At 47.2% G+C, this 25,498-nt stretch overlaps 1 protein-coding gene across 4 annotated transcripts in view; it reads left to right on the top strand.

Annotated features, from left to right (window-relative positions):
* MAN1A2 (mannosidase alpha class 1A member 2) overlaps positions 1-25,498 on the top strand; it is a 303,669-nt gene that overhangs the window by 133,779 nt on the left and 144,392 nt on the right. For all 4 annotated transcript variants that reach the window (XM_073310578.2, XM_073310569.2, XM_073310564.2 and 1 more), the window contains exon 4: positions 16,670-16,788. In XM_073310578.2, the coding sequence (XP_073166679.1) occupies positions 16,670-16,788 (119 nt within the window). The remainder of the gene's footprint in view (positions 1-16,669; positions 16,789-25,498) is intronic.

The raw sequence follows: 25,498 nt of genomic DNA, 5'->3' as shown, positions 1-25,498 counted from the left end.
TGGAGCCACAGATGGTCCCTTTATGCTCTCCGGTGCATCTTGCCACTCACACAAACAGGACTTTGTAATAAAAGGTTATTAAAACCAAAAATCACCTCACATTAAGTTCTTCTAACCCCAAAGGATCGGCCACCCTACGTCATTGCATGTTCCAGATCTCACACCAAAAACGACACTGACAGCCAATTTCTTTAGTAAACTAAACTAAAGATTTATTAGCTAAGAAGAAGAAATGAGAAATGAGAGGTTAAAGCAGGTAAAATACATAAAAGGTGAGTTGGAGTTTGTAAGTCTAATTAGTAGCAGAGATGTAAAGTCTGCTAGTTTCCGTAAGTCTCAGAGTTACTCAAAATGAGTTTAGGGACCTCTGTCCATTTGCTCAGTATTCCCCATCAGAATTCATCAGTCCAGAGATGCAGAATCACTCCCAGGCTTCCTTCTTATAATTGAAAACAGTCTATCAAGTGTTTTCAACACAGCATGGACTCTTGCTTTGTTGACTAAAGGCAGACAAAGCTTCTGGATTTTCCATTGTTAAATGCTAAGACCAATGCTTTGAAGTTAACATATTTCTTCATCTGCAGTTCTGAGGCTTCCATCCCATTAATGCATTTAATTTCATCCACCCAAACCATCTTTCATTAGTTTACAGGAATAAAGAGATAGTCCAGAGGTTCTCAAACTGGGAGTTGGGACCCTTCAGGGGGTTGCAAGGTTATTACACGGGTGGTCGAGAGCTGTCAGCCTCCACCCCAAACCCCGCTTTGCCTCCAGCATTTATAATGGTGTTAATATTCAGAAAAGTGTTGTTGTTTTTAATGTATGAGGGGGTTCGCACTCAGAGAAGCTTGCTATGTGAAAGGGGTCACCAGTACAAAAGTTTGAGAACCACTGAGATAGTCAGAAACATGCCTTTGTTAGTTTTCTAGCAGTTTTACATGTTAAATAAATTCTCATCCTAATGCTAATACATGTTTTGATCTAGGACTAAATAAGTATAATGCAAATCAACAAGTTTCAGATGAGCGAAGACAATAATATGAGCATTTCACTAGTTTTCAAGCATTTAGGGCAAATGTAATTATGAGGCAGACATCATGTACACGTAATGTGATAACATCCCCTTTTCTTCTATTCTAACAAGTGAATTGGTTTGAACACACTGTGACGTTATTGACATAATCTGGGGCTGTATAGATCATCGTTGCAACCAAGATCCTGTAGTGGCACCAAATCTTATATAAAGGGGGTCAAATGAGGTGTCTAAGACAAGGTTATGGTTTGGTGATTATGATTATGCTGTCTATATGTGTGTATCATTTTTGTAGTTGAAGTTATGAATATTGGCTCTATACTGTCTGTATTTCAAACTTATGCTATGCTTCTGGGTGACACCCCAGACAAGTTGGTGTCAGCTCTGCCTAGCCTGCTTGATGGCCCATTAAGGACCATCAGCTATACAATTGACCCATTGAGAGAAGGCAGACATGCGTTGTGACTCAGCAAGGTATGCAGGGACATGCCTATGGACAGAACTCTGAGGTTTTTCCATGCCATGTGATGGACAGCTTGTCCTTGGGACAAAGAAAGAGAAACCACACGGCAAGAGAATATAAAAGGCTGCTGCAGCTCCTCCATCTTGTCTTCAATCCTGCTTCATACCTCTGGAGGAACTTTGCTACACTGAAGCTTTGAACCAAGGACTGAAAGACCCATCCCAGCTGTGGAAGTACTCCAGAGACTTGATTTGAACCTGCAGTTTATTCTATCACTGCTACAAGCCTGAACCAAGAAGTTTGCCATTACTGTATGTAATTGATTCCATTTAACCAATTCTTGCTCTCATCTATATTTTTTTCCTTTTATGAATAAACCTTTAGATTTTAGATTCTAAAGGATTGGCAACAGCATGATTTCTGGGTAAGATCTGCTTTGTATATTGACCTGGGTCTGGGGCTTGGTCCTTTGGGATTGAGAGAACCTTTTTCCTTTTACTGGGGTATTGGTTTTTATAACCATTCATCCCCATAACGAGTGGCACTGGTGGAGATACTGGAGTGTCTAAGGGAATTGCTTCTGTGACTTGTGGTTAGCCAGTGGAGTGAGACCAAAGTCTGCTCTGTTTGGCTGGTTTGGTTTGCCTTAGAGGTGGAAAAACCCTAGCCTTGGGCTGTAACTGCCCTGCTTTAAGCAGTTTGTCCTGAATTGGCACTCTCAGTTGTGTCCCGCCAGAACCAGCATCGTTACACACACTATGACCTTTTAACATTTCTTTGGTTTCTATTAGCATGTGAGTGAATTAGCCTGCTGCCTTGTTTGAGCTGGCAGCCTGTTTGGCAGCATCACAATGTTATCGCACTGTTCCTTGTCTGTGCCACACCCTCACATCTCACTGCAAGGCAGGCTGTGTAGGGACTGGGGCATGTCTGGTCAGACTTAATGGTTAGTCAGCAGCCTGGAACCACAGCTGGGGTCAGAGTCAGGCGTCAAGCCAGGGGTCAAAGCCTAAGTCAGCGTTGGAGTATGGCATAGGAGCAGGGACCTGGAACAAGGCAGGAAAACTGGAACCTGGAACAGATGGCGGTCTGGGTTAAGGACAGGAACGGGCTGGGAGACAGGGTTTGGGAGTCGGGCAAATAGGCAGTGACCATAGTAGTAGCCAATCAAGGATTCACGTAGTTGCTTAGACAGCTTGCTTTCTCCTTCTGGTTTAAGTTGAGTGTCCCAGCCAATTGTATGGCTGGACGCTCTCCCAATCAGGGCAGGGCCCTTTGTGATCTAGACCTTTTGCTGGTCCCCTTTTCCACTAGTCCAGATGAGCTGCTGGGTGGCAGGCCTGGGTGTGAGGCCTATGGTCTCTCACATTCTGCTGGCCAAATATTTGCAGGGTGGTGAGAATCTGGTCTTAGCACACAAGCATTTGATTAGCTGAAGGATTGATTAGGGAGCAGATGGTATTTCACACATAACTGGTGTGATTAGTCTGTCCTCCAAGACCCATCCATGCCTGATAGGAGAGGCTAGTTTTGGATGTGCTCAATCTTCCAGAGCTATTCCATGGCTTGATAATTTGACTTCTTGATAGCAGGTATAAAAGTGCCAATTTTTCTGAGTGAACTGAGCAGTCAGTGGGGGTAGCAGGTTTGACTGGCAGTATGCATACCTGGGTTATTCGGTCTGGCACCTCATGTAGTGCTGAGTTAAAGGCCCGCTATGGTGGAATGTACCTTTCTTCTGAAATGGTGTAGGTATGATGTGTCTTGGGTTTCCAGATCATTTTGAGGGTATGTCTTCTATCTCTGTAGCTGAAGCAGTATTCAGTGATTTTTTTTGCCTCTGGAATGCATTCCACTTTTGCACAATAATCAAGTGAGGTCCAGACTAGTGACTATAGAAAGATCTACTATCCTCAATTTAACTTCTGATTCATAGAAAACTGGACTTCTTGGCTTCAGAATTTTTGTACCTTTGTAGGAAAGTAAGTTGCTCTTCGAGTGCTTGTTCATGTCCATTCCAATCAGGTGTGTGCACGCACATGTGCACGATGGCCGAGAGATTTTTCCCTTAGCAGCATCTGTCGGGCTGGCCTGGGCGCCCCTTGGAGTCAAGCCTTCATGGCATTCAATGAGCCCTGCTGACTCGCTACCCCTTCAGTTCCTTCTCACCGCCAGTGATGGTTGGCTGAAACTTCCCTTAGCCCTTCCTTAGCAAGCACGTTCTGTAGTCATTGTATATAGTTACCTTAGTGTCTTCTTAGTATTAGAGCTCTTAGTAGAGTTATTGGGGGTTCCCCGCCGCATCCCACCTCCCTGGAGCCGTGGTATGCCATGGTCCCCAGTGTTTAAAAACTGTCTGGCCTGCTTGAAGGGCATGCCAAAGAGCGATCCATACTCATCGTGTTTACGGTGCATAGGGGAGAGCCACCAAAAGCATCACTGTAAGATCTGCCGTGAGTTCCGCCCTAGAACTCTTAAAGAAAGGGAACAGCGGCTTAAGGTGATCCTCATGGAAGCACCCCTACACCCCCACTCTGACCCAGGCTCAGGACCGAGCTCCTAATGCTTCATCCTTGATGAGGAGCCCCCCAACACCATCATCAAGCTCAGTGCCGAGAAAGGAATCGGCCTGAGATGCTTGGCACTGACATGGCACCTCACGAGGCCTGGCTGAAAGCAGGCGCCGATCTCACTCGCTGGTGCATCAGAAGAAAAAGAAGCCGGACAGTCGCTCTCCTCCGGCTAAATCCAGAGATGTGGGACCCCAGGTGGGCCACAGCTCCAGATCCCCTGTTGGGGCCGTGTTGACTCCTGCCCAAGTGAGGCAGTTGGTTGCCGGTCCCTGCACAGCAGCTACAGCTCCCTTTGATGCCGGAAGCATACCAAGCCCCTTAGGATCACCTGCACCTTACAGCACCGTTCTCGCCCCCCAAGAGGGAAGAACCTTCAGAGCTGGCAGACCCGCCCTGCCCCCTGGTGCAGTCAAGGGGAAAGCTGGCTATCATGTTGAGGCACTCCCCCTCTCCATGTCCCTCGGTGCCAGCTCACTCGGACAGAGAACCTACCCTCTCCCCGAGCTCTCGACACTGAAGGCACCGAGGCTTGGCTCCTCCATGGTCTTCTGTCTCTGAGACCTCAGAGTCAGAGTCCAACTTCTATCGCCCCAGGAGAAGCAGGAGCCACAGCTCGAGGTCCTGGGGCCTTTTGTGACAGATTTCTGTTATCAATCTGCCTGAAGCATCAGGTGATCAGTCTGCGGCCACAGGATCGTTAAGGGAGGAGATGACGTAACACACCAAGTGTCTAAATTTTAAATCTTTATTGATAAAATAATAAAATAACAGCGGAGAGTGATGGGTGCTCCCCATGTCACTCAGAGGAAGGAAGCAAGCTTTAGGGCCTCAAGCCCTAACCCACTTTCATACACACGCTCTACCCAAGGCTGGCCAAACCTGGGTGTAACGTAAGCAGAAGAGGGGGAAGGGTGGATGGGAGTTCTGTCCTGGGCCCAGGTCATCTGAGGATCCACTATCATCTCCAAGTTGCTCCAGCTCTCAGGAGGGTTTTAAGTCCCGGGCTCCTTGGGGGCGGGGGGGATGCTTTGTTCAGGGACCTCTGCTCCTGGTGGCCTCTGTGCCAGTCCAAACCGGCTTTCCATGGTGTCTTCAGCTTTCTCAAAACACCCGGCTTCCAGGGACGCAAGGCTCGGCTCCCCCTCTTGCCGTCTCGCCGGTGTTTTCAATCTCTGCAGTCTTAGAACTTGTTTTCTTCTTTCCTGGCCTCGCTGCCTTGCAGGTCTGTGCAGTTGGGTTTTTCTTTCTCACGGATGCTCGGGCACATTCACACCCCCGTCTTTCTCAGCTGTCAGCCAAGTCTCAGCTGTGAGCAGCGTCCTTGGCCTGGGGCCAGCGTCTTATCGTTGTACTGAGCTTGCTAGCTACAGTGTTGAATTAACCCAGTCTCTGCTCTCTTTCTCCTTCCCCCTTTGGCCTCTTGCAGCATGCAAAAGAATCTTCCAATCCACACTCACTCACACCTTTGACCCTTCCAAAAATATCCTGCAATGCTTGCAACAGCATTAGCAATATACAATGCTGATCTGCCTTTCCCAGGGGACCCCTTGAGGGGGGGAGCCATCAGGGTATGACACTTTCACCAAGGACAGGGAGGAACGCGATGTTGCTGCTCCGCAACATCTTTTGTGGCCTCAGCCACCTTTGTCCCGCCATCGGCTACACATCTGACCTCAGCGCCTGCCCACATGCCAATGCCTCTGACAACATCACCATCATCGACTCCAGCACCGTGCTCGGCACTGCCTTCGGCACTGCCCTTGGCAGTGTCCTCGCGCCCGTCTTCCACGCTGGCACTGCTGTCTACATCGACATCGACTTCGTTGGTGCCTGCGAGTGGATCAGCACCGGCTTCTTCGACGGTTCCTTCCATTGTACTGATTGCAGCGCCGATACTTGGTCCGGCATCTGCAGCTCCTCCACCATCTGACGCACTATTAGCAGCAACACTGCCCCGAGAGTCTTGGGACCCCCTGGGCGTGGCTGGCACGGAGCATCCTCTCATAAACGCTTCCTCCTCTTCGTCACCAGATGAAGCATTGGCGGGTATAGCCATAGCCCCGGCACTTGAGGACAACAGGGTGCTTCAGCAGTTGCTGAACAGGGCCGCTCAGGGTCTGGGCATTAGGCTGAGGAGGTAGTCGAGGAGGCTGATCCCATGGTGGACATCCTCGCACCCTCAGGACCTTCCCGTATTGCCCTTCCACTTATTAAAACCATTGGGGGCACCACCAAGACCCCGTGGCAGACCCCAGCTTCCTTGCCACCCACTGCCAAGCAGAATGAGAGGCGTTATTTCATTATACTCCCACCCACCCCCTGACTCTCTTGTTGTGGATGCTGCTCACCAGCATGACACAGGGCTTCCAAGGGCCATCCCCAAAAAACAGGGAGGCTAAGCGTCTAAACCTTGTTGGGAGAAAGGTCTATTCTACAGGGGGTCTGCAGCTCCATATCTTGAATCAACAGGCCACTGTCAGCAGGTACTCGTACACACCTGTGCGGCAATGGCCAAATTTACAGTGCTCTTCCCTTTGGACTCCCAACTCCTGGCTCCAACTCTCAGGGCTCCCTTAAGAGGTCCAGCAAACTATTCAGGACCTCCTATTTGAAGGTGAGACTCTTTTTTCTGAAAAGACAGACAAGAGGCTGCACAGCCTGAAAGACTCACGAGTTACCCTCAAGTCATTGGGCCTGCACACTCCCGCCACACAGCAGAGACACTTCCGACCGCAACCTCCTCTGAGATTCCATTTGCAGAACCGACAGGTTGGTTCTCAGAGGAGGAACAGGAGTGGCAGGAGGAGGCAACACCCATCTTCAGGCCAGGGTTCTGGCCCAGCCCAAGCCACCCTCTGGCCCTAAACCGGCCTTTTGAAGGTGCAGTCGAGGACGGCGCGCCAAATCAGAGACTGGATCTACCCTGCCTTACCTTTTCCTCCTGACTATCCCCTTTCTACCGTGCATGGTCCCGTATCACTTCGGATCGCTGGGTGCTCCACATGATAGAGAGGGGATATACTCCATCCAATTCTGTGCCCTCCTGCCCTTCCTCTCCCCTTCCCCGTCCCTCTTCAGGGGACTCTTCTCACGAGCATCCAGGTGGTGCAGTTGCTACTGTCGCTAGGGGCAGTGGAGGAGGTTCCTCTGGAGCACAGGCTTCTATTCCTGGTATTTCCTAATATCGAAAGACAAAGGTGGCCTCAGGCATATCCTGGATCTGCGAGAACTCAACAAGTTCATAAAGAAACTCAAGTTCCACATGGTCTCCTTGGCACTCCCACCCTCAAGCCCTGTGAATGTGTCCCTGGAGCTCCAGGTCCACTGAACGCTCACAGTATTCAGAGATTCGCTGCTTCCAAAAATCTGTTCACCCAACTTACTTGTACCATCTCAGATCACTGCTCCGCTTAACTCAGAGCACTTACGTATGTTTATAGTGAAATCAAACATAAGTTTATTTAACAAAGTACAGAGATTTAAATTATATCAAGTAGGTTTTGGAAACAGTTACATATAAAATAAAATTATAATGCCTTTTGAAGTCTATACTTAATTAACAAGATACTCTCATAGCTGGTATGACAGCATCACTCGGACACCCCAGTATTTCTCTGCCTCGACAACTAGCTGCTCACGTGGATCGTCATATCAGGAGGTACAGTTTGTGGTCCTTTCCCTACTCAGCCTCTTTCAAATGTCTGGCCTACTGCTCTGAAGCAGCTTGAGGACACAATTTCAAATGGGATGCATTCTTAGTATAGTGATCCGAACCACTGATAATACTTTCCCAACCATTCCACCCTTATCTCAAGTCCTGAGGAAAATCAGGCAGTCCAAAGTATCAGTAATGCTAGTAGTGCCCTGGTGGCCAAGGCAGTTTTTGTCTACCAGCATCCTTTAGGTCAGGGGTCTCAAACTCAATTTACCTTAGGGCCAGTGCCAGTGCTTAAATCCTCCCAGCAGGCCAATCATGTCACTAATGCCGCCAAGAACCCACCCCCCAAAAAACTCCACCCCCCACCTGCCTGAGGCTCTGGGAGGGAGTTTGGGTGGGGGAGGAGGTCTGGGGTAGGGGATTGGGGTACAGTCTCTGGGAGGGAGTTTGGATGCAGAAGGGGTGAGAGGTTGGGCTCTGGGAGGGAGTTTGGGTGGGGAAGGGGGTCTGGGGTGCAGGCTCTGGGCTGGAGTTTGGGTGTAGGTTGCAGGCTCTGGGCTGGAGGAGGGGGTGGGATTGCAGCCTCTGGGAGGGAGTTTGGGGCTTGGGGTGTGTGGGGAGGGGTGCAGGCTCTGGGAGGGAGTTTAGGGGCTGCGGGGTGTGGGGAGGGGGTGCAGGCTCTGGGAGGGGGTTGGGGGGTGTGGCACTTACTTGGGGCTTAAAGGCGGGCTGGAGGGCCTCCGCGCGCTGCTGCCCCCGGCACCGCCTCTGCAGCTTCCCATTGGTGGCAGAGGTGCTCAGGGTGGGGGCAGCATGTGGAGGCACAGCCCTGCCCAGCCCTGGGGCCACAGGGAGGGGCTGGCAGACACGTCAAGCGAGCAGGCAGATGCCGCTCAGCTCTGCTGCGCTGCCGGGCCCCAGGCCATCGTAAATCGCAAGGGGGGGAGAGTGCCCAGGGGCGGCAGCTGGGGCCAAGGGAGAGACCCAGTCCCAAAACTGCTGGAGCCCCGCAGGCCACGTTGGGGAGGTTCCCGCGGCCTGCAAGTTTGAGACCCCTGCTTTAGGTGGTTTCATGTCTCTGCATATGCATCTAGCCATTTCCAGTCCTGCCAACTCAGAACAATGGCAAGACCACCCATTCCAAACCAGCATCCTTCCATTTAACAGCTTGGTATTTGGATGGATGGTGAACCCGAAGAGAGGTCTTGTTCAGAGCCAGTATAATCCATCCTCAATAACAGGAGAAGCGCTGTGAGAAAACGTTATGCTGCAAAATGGAAGAGATTCTTGATCTCGTGCCAACATCGTCAAATACTTCCAGACCATTTGAGACTACCGCCTTTTTCTAAACACATTATGTCTGTCAGCTCACTGCGTGTGCATTTGGCTCTGATTAATGCCTTTCATCTTCCAGTGGAAAACTGTTTGGTCTTTACCCACCGTACAACTGTGATGTTTCTGAAAGACCTTTCCAGAACCTTAACTCCAGGACTAAAAACAATGCCAACTCGGGATCTCCATATAGTATTGTCAGTGTTCATGAATCCTCCATTCAAACTCTTAACCTCCTAGTGTATTCTTCATCTGTTTTTGAAGGTGTCTGTCCTGACTGCAGTCACCTCCACCAGAAGTATAGGTGAGCGTGGGACCCTTATCACGGACCTTCCCTACACTGCCTTCCATAAGGATAAGATTTCTTTGAGGTTACACCCCAAATTTATTCCAGAGGTTCCCTCTGAACTCCACTTTAATCAGGTCATACACCTACCAGTTTTCTACCCAATACCTCACTACTCCAGAGAAGACAGGGACTCTGTTCTCTGAATCTCTATCAAGCCTTAGTTTTCTAGCTGCAAAGGCCAAAACCCTTCAGGAAATCCCTGGGTTTCTTTGTTTTTGTTGGTGAACTGATGAAAGGAGAAGCAGTCCCCTCATAGAGGCTTTCTAAATGGGTTTCAGGTTGCATCCTGCTGTGCTTTGAGCTGAACTAGACACCTCCCTCTCAAGGTGTGAGTGCTCACTTAACCAGAGACCTGGGTAATTCAGTGGCTTCTCTTCAAGGTGTTCCCCTTCTGGAGCTCTGTAGAGCAGCAACATGGGTGTCAGGGCATACCTTTACCAGACATTACATGATGGTACAAGCTTCTCCTGCAGATGTACCCTTTGGCACAGCAGTTCTGCATTGTGTGGTACAGCACAGTTTCTTGCACCCTTCTCCTCACTGGATATTGCTTGTGAGTCACCTTGAGTGGAATATATATTGGGACGGTCACTCAAGAAGAAAGAAAGGTTTATAGTAATGAGTTATTCAAGATGTGTGATTCCTATGTGTATTCTATTACATACCCTCCTTCCCCTCTGATTTGGATCCTTTCCTAAGATGATTGGTGGTAGAGAAGGAACTGGAAAGGCAGTCAGTCTGTGACATCCCTTATGCCCTTGGGTTGGAGCATGAGGAGGTGCAGGCACAGACCAACAGACATTGCTAATGAAAAATCTTCTGCGGTCAGGTGACTGAAGCATATGCATACCTTGAGCAGAATACACATAGGGACTACACATCTCAAAGGACTCCAGTTTCTGTAGAGTAAGTAGCCTTTCTTTTTTTTATCTGCTTTTTTTAATTGGTCTAAAATGTTGAAGGCAATTAATTTTCTCATTGTGGTTTAAGCGTTTACTCATTGCATTTTATAGCTCTGCTGAAATCATATGTGGCAGTTTTATATATACTGCCTATTTTCATTGACTTATTTTGAGCCACTTATTTGCAGATTGGAATTAAAATTCATTCTTCAATCCATTTTCTTAAACATTATCTTGTTCATTGTGAACCATTAAGAGATTTTATAAGAAAAGGGTTTTCAATTTTGGCAGCTTTATTGCCAAAGCTTTGTTAGAGATGGAAAAGGAAATTGAGGTGGAGAATTGTTTCAATTTTCATGTTGTGAATTTTTTAATTGGGGCTATAATCCTCTGCCTGTTTCATACTAAGGGTCCTGTTCCTGTAAAGAGAGGAGTTTGAAGTTTATTCTTTCAGAGAGGTCAGAGAGAAACTTTATGCTTGGATCTCTGGGAAAGCCAGACTAGTGAAACCTTTCTCAGTCTATGCAGATTAGGTTTTATTAAATAACCCTGTTGAAATGTTGGTAATTTAAAGACCTAATAATTAGGCCTAATTTTGAAAGAGTCATTAGTGGCTCTACAGTTATAGTGCTGTGTTTTTGAGTTAAAGTATTGTTTCAGTCACTTAGTTTGAATTAGCCCTCTTCCTATAGAGAAGGTATAACTGTCTCCCTAGATGTATGCCACTGGTTTCCCTGCAATAGGGTTGCCAGGTGTCCAGTTTTTGATCAGAACACCCTGTAGAAAAGGGACCCTGGTGGCTCCAGTCAGTACTGCTGACTGGGCCGTTAAAAGTCCAGTTGATGGTGCAGAGGGGCTGGCAGGCTCCATGCCTGGCTCCACGTGGCTCCTGGGAACCAGCCGGCATGTTCTGCTCCTCGGTGAAGGGATGGCCATGGGGGCTCCGTGCACTGCCCCTGCCCCAGGTGCCAGTTCCGCAGCTCCCATTGGGTGGGAACCATGGCCAATGGGAGTTGTGGGGCAGCACCTGCGGGTGTGGGGACAGTGTGCAGAACCCCTGACTGCCCTCCTCTTTCTAGGAGCTAGAGGGACATGTCACCGCTTCCTGAGAGCTGCCTGAGGTCAGCGTCACCCAGAGCCTGCACCCCAGACCCCTTCCTGCACCCCAATCCATTGCCCCGAGCCCCCTCCCACACCCAAACTCCCTCCCGGAGCCCACACCTGATGCCCCAGACCCGAGCCCCTTCCCGCACCCCAACTCCCTTCCCCAGCCTGGAGCCCCCTCCCACACTCCGAATCCCTCAGCCCCAGCCCGGCGCCCCTTCCTGCATCCCAAGCCCTCATCCAGAGCCCGCACCCCAGCTTGAGCCCTCACTGTCTCCTGCACCCCAACTCCCTGCCCCAGCCCAGAGCCTCCTCCTGCACCCTGAACCCCTTATTTCTTGCCCCACCCAGAAGCCTGCAGCCCCAGCCCAGAGCTTGTATCCCTTCCTACACCCCAAACCCCTGCCTCAGCCCAGAGCCCCCTCCTGCACTCCAAACCCCTCATCCACATCACCACCCCAGAGTCCGCACCCCAACCCTCTGCCCCAGCCTGGTGAAAATGAGTGAGTGAGGGAGGGTAAGGGGAATGGAGTGAGCGGGGATGGGGCCTCAGAGAAGGGGCGGGGGTGTGGTGGGGCAGGGGGCAGGGCAAGGTGTTCGGTTTTCTGCAATTAGAAAGTTCACAACTCTACCCTGCAAGCCCCTGAAGCAGTTGCAGTGTGAGCTTGGAAAGCTCTGAGCAGCTGCTGTTCCTTCCCTACTGCAGCTTCCCTGTTGGCCATGAGGTGAATCATAAGAAATGGAGAAGAGTAATTCTGCTTGCACCATTACCTGTTTCCTGTTAGGCTGTGGGAGACCCAAGGAGAACAGAATAGGTGCTCAACTAAGACTGCCTGAGCCCAGGGGAGCACCTAATAAAGAATGGCTCTGCTCCCCTTTCCCTATAGCCAGGCAGAACAGTCCAGGAGAGAAGAAGAGAAGCTGAGACACCCAGTTACTGCTCCCTGATTCTCTGTCTGAGCCCCTGTTCAGTGTAGAATAATCTGGGGGCCCCTTCATGACCTCCCCCCCCCCATGACCCTTATATATTTGCCTCCAGCCCCAACATTCCTGTGTGTCAGAGACTACTGAGGGGGAAGTGTAGGAGCTCTACACCTGTTGTGGTCTCCCCTAGTCAAGAGAATCCCCAGCAGTGGACTTGTGTTTTCCACTCACTTTGCTCTCTCTGGAAGCACAACAGAACAGAGATATTGCTCCAAAATATTGATTTTTGTCCTCAACCTTTTAAAAATATTTAACCCACAGTGTTCCTTAAGGAAGAGGTGTTGATTTACAACATGGGATTAGTTTTCAAACATCTAAAATAGGTTTCAGAGTAGCAGCCATGTTAGTTTGTATCCACAAAAAGAAAAGGAGTACTTGTGGCACCTTATAGACTAACACATTTATTTGAGCGTCCGATGAAGTGAGCTGTAGCTCATGAAAGCTTATGCTCAAATAAATTTGTTTGTCTCTAAGGTGCCACAAGTCCTCCTGTTCTTTTTATCTAAAATAGGGAGGAAGTCCCTAGATTGGCGTGAAACAGAAGCTTACTTGTGCGGAAGAATGAGAAAAGATGAATAGATTAATAAAAGTAAACTTAAGGTTTTCAAAGTTACATTGAAAGGAAAACTGCAGTATAGTGCGAAGTACAATATACAAAATCTACTCTGAGACAACGTTATTTAGGTTTCATAGTCAATAACTTATACATTAAGAAATATCAGAGTAAAGGTTGTCTGTATAACCCTGAATTTTGCCCGCCTAGTATATATGTATTGTGCTAGTCATTAATTATTTGGTCAATAACCAAATATGCAATTTATCCCAGGGGTTAGTAGTTCTCTTGAGTCCCAGGGATGACAGTAATTACCCACCACTGTTTTTAAGACCTGGAGGAGCTGCAGTAATGCACCCCATGGAGTAGAACACAATCCTTAGCCTACAATGTGATGTATAGCATTCATAAAGTTAATCCAATCATCCCGAAATATAATGCATGAGGTTGCAATAGCTATCACAGTATTAGTGAGGCATTGGTTGTGACATCATAGTTAAGGCTGAATTCTACTACGCACTTCTGGCAGGGATTCAACCTTTATTTTGTATGAAAAATACAGTACATCCTTTCCGAACTTACGGTACTTATTCTTTGAATACTGAATGAATTTTATGAGAATTACAAGTAAATCCATTAATTAATTTCTGTTTAAATTAATTAAAAACTGGTCCTTTAAAATATTTAGCAACTGTTTCAGCCTTTTTTGTCTTGAATGGTCTTAACAAAGAAATAACAAACATTTCAAACTTTCTACATATAATTAAAATTCATTTAAATTTTGTGCATAAGTTATCTTTGAAGAAATTAGTTTACGTAAGACCACAAGCATGGCCATAGTGGATCAGACCAATGGTCCATCTAGCCCAGTATCCTGTGTTCTATCAGTAGCCAGTGCCAGATGCTTCAGAGGCAGTGAACAGAACAGGACAATTTATCAAGTGGTCCATCCCCTGTCATCCAGTCCCAGCTTCTCTCAGTCAGAGGTTTAGGGTTGTAATTAAGTTACTAAAGATTGTTGTATCTAATTTTTATTCCGAGACAAAAAAATTAACATGGAGTTAAGTTTGTAATTATGCATCAGTAATTTAGGGTAGAAAAAAATTACAGGGATATTGTGATTATCCCAAAATCAAGTACTACAAACCCAGGAAATTCAGAGTTATAGCTATGCTTGAAAGAAATCCAGAAATATGAAGTTGAGAAATGCACAATTAAGACATTGTTGGGGAGTCTTTGTCTGAGTCCAGCTGTGTCTCCCCGTGGTGAGGGTATGTGGCTGGTGGTAGGGGAATGTGGGTGTGAAATTCCCCAGAGTACAATGTAGACTGATGGACACCTGTATTTACTCAGTTCACTATCCTGGGCTGCCTCTGTCACTGCTTCGTTGTGAAAGCAACCACTCCTGGTCTGTTCACACATAGCCTCCAGCATGTAAATCACTCCCAACAACACTGTCTGAGTGCTATAGCCAGCCACTCATGAATTACATTGCATGGCAACACCAGCAAACTCCCAGTCCCAGACTTACCCCCAGAAATGTGCATCTTGTACTGCCCAGACCTCTCCTGGACAACACAAGCTCATATAAAGTCTGTCATTTTTTAATAGAAAACAATGTGTACAAATCCTGTTATCACAAATGAAGTGTCCCAAACACACTGGTTTAGATAAAACAAGTTTATTAATTACAGAAAGATAGATAGATTTTAAGTGATTGCAAGTAATAAGGCATAAAAGTGAGAATTGATTACAAAGAAATAAAAGGCAAAACACAACTAATACCTAACTTAACAAGCTAAGTGAATTCAAAGCAAAAGTTTATCTCACAACATGCTTTAGCAATCTTACTGGCTGCAGTTCTTTCAGCTACGATCTCCCCCCCAATTCAGTGGTAATTTTCTTGTCCTTCAGGTGTTGTTGATGTCATGAGTAGAGATGCCATGAGCGATGATTTGGGGCCTCTGTTCTTCATTTTTATCCTTTTTCTCTTCGTTGAAAATCATCTCCAGCTGGGGTTCAGAAGACAAAATCTGGGGAGATGGGAACTTCCAGCTGCTTCTTTGGCAAGACGTAAATTTCTTGCTCACACCCTTTTTCCTGCCAAAGAATGGCTGTTTAACCAGGTGATAGTCTATCTGATTTTGTTGACACCCGTCTGAGGTGTCAGTTTGCCTTTTGTCTTCGAAGAACCAGTTTGTGCCTGCTTTTCTAAACTTGGAATATGTCTCAGTAATGTTATACAGTAAAATCTTATAACTTTACATACAACGTTGCCACACTTATTTTACCAGGACAATAATGACCAGTAAATCACGGGTTTTCAAATGATACTTTACAAGGCATAGTTTGTACAAAGTTTATCTTAGTCTTGAAAAAAGGGTGAGCATAGATATGCAGACTGTTACACTAGGCCCTCCTTGGTGCAGCAAGTTCCAACCCAGGGCCCTGTGATTGTCAGTCAGATAGGCAGCCTGGGAATGGGCACCACAAAGCCTGCTTCATGGGTTGCTTCCTGCCCTGGCCTCTACCAACTTAAGACGCAGCAGGGTCTGCTTATAGACTCAAAAAAGGGGGGTTCTCCCTAACTGTGATCTGGAAGCTCTTTTCCATCAGTCGTGGTCCCCTGTTCCCAGTCTCCACGGGGGCCTTCAGTGGCTCAGACATGGGCTCTGGTCCAGGTGCTGTGAAGCTTCTGCAGCCTCTGTACAGAAGCTACTAGTGTAGGACTGCTCCCATGCCCTAGTAGCTGTGACTGAACTGAGCGGCTCCCTTTTGAGCTCTGCTTCCATTGTTAGCATGCCCAGCAGGTGCCTTTGGGGCTTAGAATTGCTTGTTAACCCTTGATTCCCCACTGTGGGGCTTATACACACAATCACAGACACCCAAACCTTGTCTCTCCTCTGAAGTGATTCCAGAAAGGAGGGGGTAAAAAAAGATTGAATGTGTCTTTAAAAAATCACCTTAATCTAATTTGGGACAAGAAACACAAAAATGCTTTAATCGTAATTGTATAGTTATTGCATAGAATCACTACAGGGTACTGATACATATCTGGAACCTTTACTGCATCTTAATGTAGTTTTTTTGTCTGGAATATGACACAGTGATGGTAATTGACAGTTACCTTCAATAAGTAAGACATGCAATTAACTAACATCAGTGTTTGCAAAATTCAGTGTAATTCCTCTGCTAAATGTTGGGATGTGCAAAGGATTACTACAGATACTGCTGTAACTCACAAAAGCTTATGCTCAAATAAATTTGTTAGTCTCTAAGGTGCTACAGTACTCCTTTTCTTTTTGCGGATACAGACTAACACAGCTGCTACTCTGAAACCTACAGATACTTGAAATTACAGATGATCTCTTAAGTAAAACTCTTTCCCCAGTCCTGTCCAAGTATTCCCTAAAGGTATTTGAAGTTGAATGTCCTTATAGTCGTTGTAGCTCCCTGAAAATGTGGTTGGTCATCTTCTGGTAAGGAAATCAAGTTTCACTCTCTCTTTCCCCCCAAAACCCAAATGTGTGGCCTTCAGCAATGTACCTAAGCGCCAGGGACTTCATGCTGCTCCTAATTTCTGTCTGACTGTGAGATTTCTTCCTGGTACTATCACCTTGTCAAGATCTAAGAGTACTTCAACTATTTATTTTTGCCTGTGACATTTTTTTCCAGTGAAATAATCGCTTCTAATAGAAATCTTATTTTTTGCTTGTAGGAAATTCGCAAATGGGTGCTACCATAGTAGATGCTTTGGATACTCTCTATATCATGGGACTTCATGATGAATTCAGAGAAGGACAAGACTGGATTGACAAAAACCTTGATTTTAGTGTGGTAAGTAGAACATCTTCTTGCATTTCACTGGTCCTTTTAAAGGTGTTTTGAGAAAACATACTGTAGTGATCCCAAGCAGGGGAGAAGTTGTTAAGCTGGCACTATGGTTGAGGATACAAAAAACATTTATTAGAAAGACCTGAAATTCAGGTTTATGGCTAAACTTTAAAGGACTTCCTTTTTATTTTTTGTGTTTTGAAAAGTGAAAATCTGTGCCCCCCCAACCAAGGATGTCTTTCGATTTAATGTGTTTAAAAGTTAGCAATTGTCAAAAGATGGATAATACTTAAATGTTCCATGAGAGATATTAGAACCTCTGCAGAAGAAGTACAAAGTTATCCCCAATACAGATCAAATTATAAGCATGTTACAATAGCACCAGAGTATTCAGTTGTGGAAGGAGAAGGGGTTTTACTTTTAAAATTGTGGTGCATGGACTACTTGCAATATTTCAGTCCAATTGTTTATTACAAGTTTTAAGGTATATACTCTGATGCCCCCCAGAATAACAATCCGAAAACACAAAACAACAGTGACAAAACAATACACAAATGTAATAACCCTGAACTGGTTAGGTTTAAACAAAACATAACAGTTCGAACAGCAGATATGTATCAATGGTTCCTGAACAGCAGCACACATCCAACGGTATGTGTGCATGCACACACACACACACACACACACACACACACACACACACACATGCACACAATTTCCTTCCCTTCTCCCCAAAAGTTCAGCGATACCTAGTTGGAGGCATCAAGTGACCTTGGGGCTGTAGGCTGTACCTCTGATTCAGTTCACTGCGTGGGCACCCTTGCTGTGCTACATCTTCCCCAGCTGGCCACATCTTACACAGAAAGAGCATCCTCTTCCCTGTCTGTTCCTCTTTCAGTAAACAGTATATCTTGCTGGTGAACAGTGCATTCTCCCTGTGGTAAATGTATTTGGCATGCTCCTTAGCCTGTAGCCCGGAAGATCATGCCAGAAGCATTCAAAATGCTTCCAGATCCCCAGCTAACATACACTGCCTGTCCAGGATAGACTGCTTCGAGTCTCTTATGGATATGCTTGTTGAAACTCGTGTATTTCCTAATCACATCAGTTGTTTTCAAGGACAGTGAAGGAGTGGGATTATCCTTTTCTGTCATTATAAACAATTTGGTCCTACTAGGTTGGCTGAAGAGCTGATAGGACATGGTTACTCCAGTACTTTCGTGAGGCATACTCTGAATATCATATAAAGTAGGATTTAATGCAAGGGTGTATCTCAGTGTTACTCTAATATGTAAGCTACATGTTACTTCAGAGTCTCATGCAGTCTTTCCACTATCTCATTTCCTTGGCATACACAGCAGATTTATAACAAAATATACCAATTCTCATCAGAAAGCCTTCAAACTCTTTTGGTACGTGTGACTGGGTGTGCCTACCCTACACCAGCATTGAAGGGGTTAACTATGCTCTGCAGGCTGAGGAAGCCTGCCCCTCTGACTCTGCTGGGCATGCTCAGCCTGGAAGCAGCGTATAAAAGGTAGCAGCCCAGCTCAGTCTGGGGAGGCTGCTGACAAGGAAGGACGGAGGCTGCGAGCTCCCTGCAGGGAGTTGCTACAAACCCCGACTACGGGACTACGGCTCACAGGGTGTCAGTATATTCTAGTGGTAGTCGATTATGTGACCTGCTACCTGGAGGCCGTCCACTATGGGCCACCACGGCCCCTGTCATAGCCTCAGAGCTTCTGAAAATTTTTGCTAAGGTCAGGATACCTAGAGAAATATTGACAGACCAGGGGACGAATGTCTCCTCCAAACTTATGGCCAAGTTATGTTGTCTACTAAACTTCCACACTCTCAAGACTTTCACAGACTGATGGCCTCGTAGAAAGATTTAACGGAACCTAAAAACCATGCTGAGGAAGTTCGTGGACGATGACCCACAACACTGGGACAGGCTGCTCCCCTCACTACTGTTTGCAGTGCGTGAAGTCTCCCAGACCTCGACAGGGTTCTCCCAGTTTGAGCTCCTTTATGGGAAGCAGCCAAGGAGGATCCTAGACCTTCTCCGAGAGACTTAAGAGGAACAAGAGTTGAGGGTCACAGGGTCAGCCCCATACATCTTGCAACTAATTGAGCATCTCCAGCTTGGGGAGTTCTCCTAGAAGAACCTGCTTCAGGCCCAGCAAACCCAGGATCTCCATATAGTTGGGGGGCCAAGATGCGGACCTTTGAGGCTGGGGACAGGGTCTTGCTCCTGTTGCCATCATCAGAATCTAAACTACTCACCAAATGGCCAGGGCCATTTGAGATTGTTCAATGGGTATTATGAAGTCAGACTCCCTGGGCGACGAAAAGACCTATGGGTCTACAGTGTGAACGTCCTGAAGGCCTGGAAGGCCTACTGATCACCCCCTACCCCCCAGAACCTGAATTGGGAGCAGTAGCCAGTTGAGCCCCTGGCACAACACCAATCACACTGGGGAAGGACTTGAGCCCAGAGCAACAGCGGCTTGTCCAAGACTTCCCTTCTGTTTTATCTTCTTGACCAGAATGGATGAGTATTACCAGCCACCACATAGATATCATTCCCAGACAAAAGGTCCGCAACCAACATCGCCTACTTCCCTGGAAAATGTGGGAAGTGGTCCAGAAGGAACTTGAGGCAATGCTAGCCACGGGAGTAGTGGAAGAATCCCGGAGTGAATGGAGAAGCCCCATAGTCCTGGTCCCAACGCCTGATGGGACTATGAGGGTCTTTATAGATTTTAGGGGGTGAATGCCATTTCCTGCTTTGACGCCTACCTGATGTCATGGATGAATTGACTGCTGGAACAGCTGGGTAGTGCTAAGTTTCTATCAACATTAGATTTGACCAATGGGTACTGGCAAATATCCCTGGCCCCGACTTCCTGGGAGAAGACAGGCTTCCCTACACCACCCGGTCTATACCATTTCATTACCGTGCCCCTTTGGGTTACATGAGGCTGTGGCTAGGTTCCAGTGATTGATGGACCAACTGTTGCAGCCACACCGGCAGTATGTGGCAGCTTTTATTAATGATACTGTGGTCTATAGCACAAGTCGGGAGGAACACCTACAACATCTCACCACGGTCCTACAGGCCTTGAAGGAAGCAGGTCTCACAGTAAACCCCGCCAAGTGTCACCTTGGCGGGGTTCGGAAAGAAGTGGAAAGGGGTGGAAAGGGGTGGAAAGAAGTGACCTACTTGGGATACACGGTGGGGGCGGGCCAACTCCACCCCCTGGTGGACAAGGTACAGGCCCTGCAGGACTACCCCACCCCTACAACGAGAAGAAAGTTAAGGAAGTTCCTGGGTTTGGCCGGATACTACTGACGGTTCATGCCAGACTTTGCCATGATAGCCGCCCCCCTCTCCTACCTCACAAAGAACTCCCGGCCATGGAATGTCCGGTGGTTGGAGGATTGTGAAAGGACCTTCCAGCTCTTGAAAGAGCAACTCACCCACGCACCCGTCCTGTTCCAACCACGCTTCCTCAAAACCCATTATTTTAGAAACAAATGCCTCAGAAGTGGGGCTAGGGGCCGTTGTTTTTCACACAATGCACAGTCAACCTGTGGAACTCCTTGCCAGAGGAGTTGTGAAGGCCAAGACTATAACAAGGTTCAAAAAAGAACTAGATAAATTAATGGAGGATAGCTCTGCCAATGGCTATTAGCCAGGATGGACAGGGATGATGTCCCTAGCCTCTGTTTGCCAGAAGCTGGGAATGGGCGACAGGCGATGGATCACTTGATGATTGCCTGTTCTGTTCCTTCCCTCTGAAGAAACTCGCATTGGCCGCTGTCGGAAGAAAGGATACTGGGTTAGATGGACCTTTGGTCCACCCCATTATGGGTGTTCTTATGTTCTATCTCAGGAATGAGAGGGGGAGGAACACCCCGTGCTATACCTAAGCCGGAAGCTATTTCTCTGAGAAGTCAAGTACTCCACCATTGAAAAGGATGCCCGAGTGGTAAAATGGGTGACAGAGGCTTAACAGTATTACCTACTGGCCATGCACCCCTACAGTGGATCAACACCATGAAGGATTTGAACTCACAGATTATGAGATGTTACCTCGCCCTCCAATCCTACGAGTTCAGCGTGTTACACTGCCCAGGTGGGGCCCATGCTAATGCAGACTTTTTCTTCTGGGCTGGAGTGGGGGACAATGGGGATGGACCCCTGCCAGGTCCAGTCTTCAGAGGCAGGGTGTGTGATGGGGTGTGCCTACCCCACACCAGTCCCTAAAGGGTTAATTATGCTTTGCAGGCTGCGGAAGCACCGCCCCTCTGATCCTGCTGGGCATGCTCAGCTTGGAGGCAGCATGTAAAGGGTAGCAGCCCAGCTCAGTCTGGGGAGGCTGCTGATGGGGAAGGATGCAGGCTGTGAGCTTCCTGCAGGGAGTTGCTACAAACCCCGACTATGGGACTATGGCTCACAGAGTTCCTGACTGGAGACTCCAGGCTGCCCGACGAGCCCAGAGAAAGGACGGCACTGGTGGGAGTCCAGCCATTTGAGGACCCCAGAAACCCAGGGGACCTGGGAAGTTTTGATGAGGGAGAAAGGGTAAGAAGCAGCCCAGGGGACTCGAACTCTTAGCTGGCAAGCAAACCAGGGGACTGGTCAGTGTGTTTTGGGAGGATCCCCACTGACTTGTTTGTGAGCACCCCCACCAACGCTAGGGCCTTGGGCCGGGGCTTGGAGTTGCAGGGAGGTCCCGAGTTCCCTTACCCGGGGTGCCACACCCCCGAATGGCGCCCCTCTTCCCCAATGGGCCAACTGGCCACATAATCTCACAGAGGTGGGCTACTTCACTGACTCTGGCCATTGGGCCACACTGCCCTGATGGAAAGGGCCACTCACTGATTCTGGCCGTTGGGCCGTGCTGCCCTGATGGGAAAGAACCACTCACTGAGTCTGGCCATTGGACCACACTACCCTGATAGTAAGGGTTGCTTATTGACTCTAGTTACTAAGTAATACTACCCCATGTTACAGTAAAAGTTATTGGTGTAGGACCTGACCAGCTGCAGAATCACCTCCACCCTTCCATCTAACCCTATGTGACCAGACACCCTGTGATGGGGTGTGCCTACCCTGTGACAGTACGTAAGATATCCTGTTATCTGAAACAAGGCTCTCTGGTAAGCCAAACGTAGCAAATAAAGTAGATAGGCAAGAAATGAGCTCCTCTGAAGTGCCTTGTGAAATTATGAATGCAAAGGCATAACATGAGTAATAGTCTGAAACAGTCAATGGGGTGTAATCATGCAGTGAAATCAGGGGGCCAGTAATATCCACTGCAATTCTCTGCTATGATCTGTCTATGACTACTGGTTTCAAAGGATCCGGAGGAACAGACGTTATATGCACTTTGTGGGCAGAGCATGCCTTCAAACTATGCTCAATGTCTGTGCGTAACCTTGGCCACCAACCATGACTACGCATAATATCCCCAAATTCACATTCCTGGGCTATCCTCCACAGATGACATGCAAACTATGTACATCATACATGCATACATCATGTCCTACATACATCACATACATCATACATCCCATGTATCATCACATGTATGTAGGACAATAATGGAACAACATTTGCAGCTGTACCTTTAACAATATAAAACTTTGCAGTCAACTTTATTATATCTTTGTACAGCACAGAGCATACAGCTTTACCCACTGTCTGCAAGGCATAAACATTCCAAGCTTTTATAACCACTGTCTGTAGTCAGTGTCCAGATTGTGAACTAACCCGGAGGAGAGAACATTAACTTCACACCCATATCAATCATGCGCTTCATTAGTATACTGTTAATTTCTAGCCCAAATTAATGGTGTTAAGTTTGCAAATGAATTGTAGCTCTGCAGTTTCTCTTTGAAGTCTGTTTTTGAAGTTTTTTTTTGTTGATGGATGACTACTTTTAAATCTGTTATTGAATGTCCAGGGAGATTGAAGTGTTCTCCTACTGGCTTTTGTATGTTACCATTCCTGATGTCTGATTTGTGTCCATTTATTCTTTTACGTAGAGACTGTCCAGTTTGGCCACTGTACATGGCAGAGGGGCATTGCTGGCACATGATGGCATATATCACATTAGTAGATGTGAAGGTGAATGACCCCCTGATGGTTTGGCTGATGTGGTTGGGTCCTCTGATGGTGTCGCTAGAGTAGATATGGGGACAGGGTTTGTTACAGGGATTGGTTCCTGGGTTAGTGTTTCTGTGGTGTGGTGTGTAATTGCTGGTGAATATTTGCTTCAGGTTGGGGAGCTGTCTGTAAGCAAGGACTGGCCTGCCTCCCAAGGTCTGTGAGAATGAGGGATCATTTTCCAGGATAGGTTGTAGATCGCTGATGATGTGCTGGAGAGGTTTTAGCTGGGAGCTGTACATGATGGCCAGTGGTATTCTGTTGTTTTCCTTGTTAGACCTGTCCTGTTGTAGGTGACTTCTGGATACTTGTCTCGCTCTGTCAATCTGTTTCCTCACTTCCCCAGGTGGGTATTGTAGTTTTAAGAATGCTTTATAAAGATTTTGTAGATGTTTGTCTCTGTCTGAGGGATTGGAGCAAATGCGGTTGTATCTTAGGGCTTGGCTGTAGACAATGGATCGTGTGATTTGTCCTGGATGGAAGCCGAAGGCATGTAGGTAAGTATAGCGGTCAGTAGGTTTCCTGTATAGGGTGATGTTTTTGTGACCATCACTTATTTGCACCATAGTGTTCAGGAAGTGGATCTCTTGTGTGGACTGGTCCAGGCTGAAGTTGATGGTGGGAAATTGTTGAAATCCAGGTGGAATTCTTCAAAGGCCTCCTTCCCATGGGTCCATATGATAACAATGTCATCAATGTAGTGCAAGTAGAGGAGGGGCGCTAGGGGGCGAGAGCCGAGGAAGCGTTGTTCTAAGTCAGCCATAAAAATGTTGGCATACTGTGGGGCCATGTGGGTACCCATAGCAGTGCCGCTGACTTGAAGGTATAAGTCGTCCCCAAATCTGAAATGGTTGTGGGTGAGGACAAAGTCACAAACCTCAGCCACCAGGTGTGCCATGGCCTCATCAGGGATACTGTTCCTGACAACTTGTAGTCCATCCTCGTGTGGAGTATTGGTGTAAAGAGCTTCTACATCCATGGTGGCTAGCATGGTGTTTTCAGGAAGATCACCAATGCATTGTAGTTTCCTCAGGAAGTCGGTGGTGTCTCGAAGATAGCTAGGAGTGCTGGTAGTGTAGGGTCTGAGGAGAGAGTCCAAATAGCCAGATCATGCTGCTGTAAGAATGCCAATGCCTGAGATGATGGGGCGTCCAGGATTCCCAGGTTTATGGATCTTGGGTAGCAGATAGAATACCCCTAGTCGGGGCTCTAGGGATGTGTCTGTGTAGATTTGTTCCCGTGCTATACCAAGGAGTTTCTTGAGCAGATGGTGTAGTTTCTTGTGGTACTTCTCAGTGAGATCAAAGGATAGTGGCCTGTAGAATGTGATGTTGGAGAGTTGCCTGGCAGCCTCCTGTTCATAATCCAATCTGTTCATGATGGCTACAGCACCTCTTTTGTCAGCCCCTTTGATTATAATGTCAGAGTTGTTTCTGAGGCTGTGGATGGCGTTGCATTCTGTACGGCTGAGGTTATGGAGCAAGTGATGCTGTTTGTTCACAATTTCAGCCTGTACACGTCTGCGGAAGCACTCTTTGTAGAAGTCCAGTTTGTCATTTCAACCATGAGGAGGAGTCCACGCAGAATTCTTCTTCTTGTAGTGTTGTTGGAGGGTTCCTGTGGGTCAATGCGCTGTTCAGTGGTGTGTTGAAAATATTCCTTGAGTCAGAGATGGGCGAAAGTAGGCTTCCAGATCACTGCAGAACTGTATCATGTGTGTGGAGGTGGTGGGGCAGAAAGAGAGTCCCCGAGATAGGAGAGACTCTTCTGCTGGGCTAATAGGGACTGGGAATGGCTAGGCTAGTAGCTAGTGAATAGGGACTGGGAGAGGCTGGCTCACTACAAAAGCAGTTTTCCCTCTCTTGATATGGACACCTCCTCATCAATTATTGGGAGTGGACCACATCCACCCTGACTGAATTGGCCTTGTCAACACTGGTTCTCCACTTGTAAGGTAACTCTTCTCTTCATGTGCCAGTATATCTATGCCTGTATCTGTAATTTTCACTCCATGCATCTGAAGAAGTGGGTTTTTTACCCACGAAAGCTTATGTCCAAATAAATCTGTTAGTCTTTAAGGTGTCACCGGACTCCTCATTGTTTTTGTGGATACAGACTAACATGGCTACCCGTCTGATATTTGATAGTATGGTACAGTAGTACATGCAATATATAAAATGCAAACCTGGATGAGGAAATGCGGTAAATATTATGCTGGCCACATACTAAATGCCAGGAGAACTCATATGATGCAAATTCTAGAGGCTTTTTTGGAGAAGAGATGAATGTCGGTTAAAGATTTTGGGGCAGGATATAAAGTCCCAGGCTCACTTGGCCAGTGGACTGAAGGATTGAGTAGGAGAAAGTGAGAGATAGGCTTGAACTCGAGCTGCAAATGGAAGTTAAAAGCCGAGTTTGTGTCTTCACTGCTATTTTAATTCAAGTTAGCCCCCCATGTTAGCTAACCCAAATTAAAAACAAAACCTATTTTGCAGTGTAGGCATATCTTTATTCAGTGTTCATTTATTCAATTTT

This window comes from Lepidochelys kempii, chromosome 1, assembly GCF_965140285.1.
Source record: "Lepidochelys kempii isolate rLepKem1 chromosome 1, rLepKem1.hap1, whole genome shotgun sequence".
Classification (NCBI taxonomy): domain Eukaryota; kingdom Metazoa; phylum Chordata; order Testudines; family Cheloniidae; genus Lepidochelys; species Lepidochelys kempii.
The sequence above is the reverse complement of the archived record's forward strand: the minus strand, read 5'-3'. Positions and strand labels throughout refer to the sequence as shown.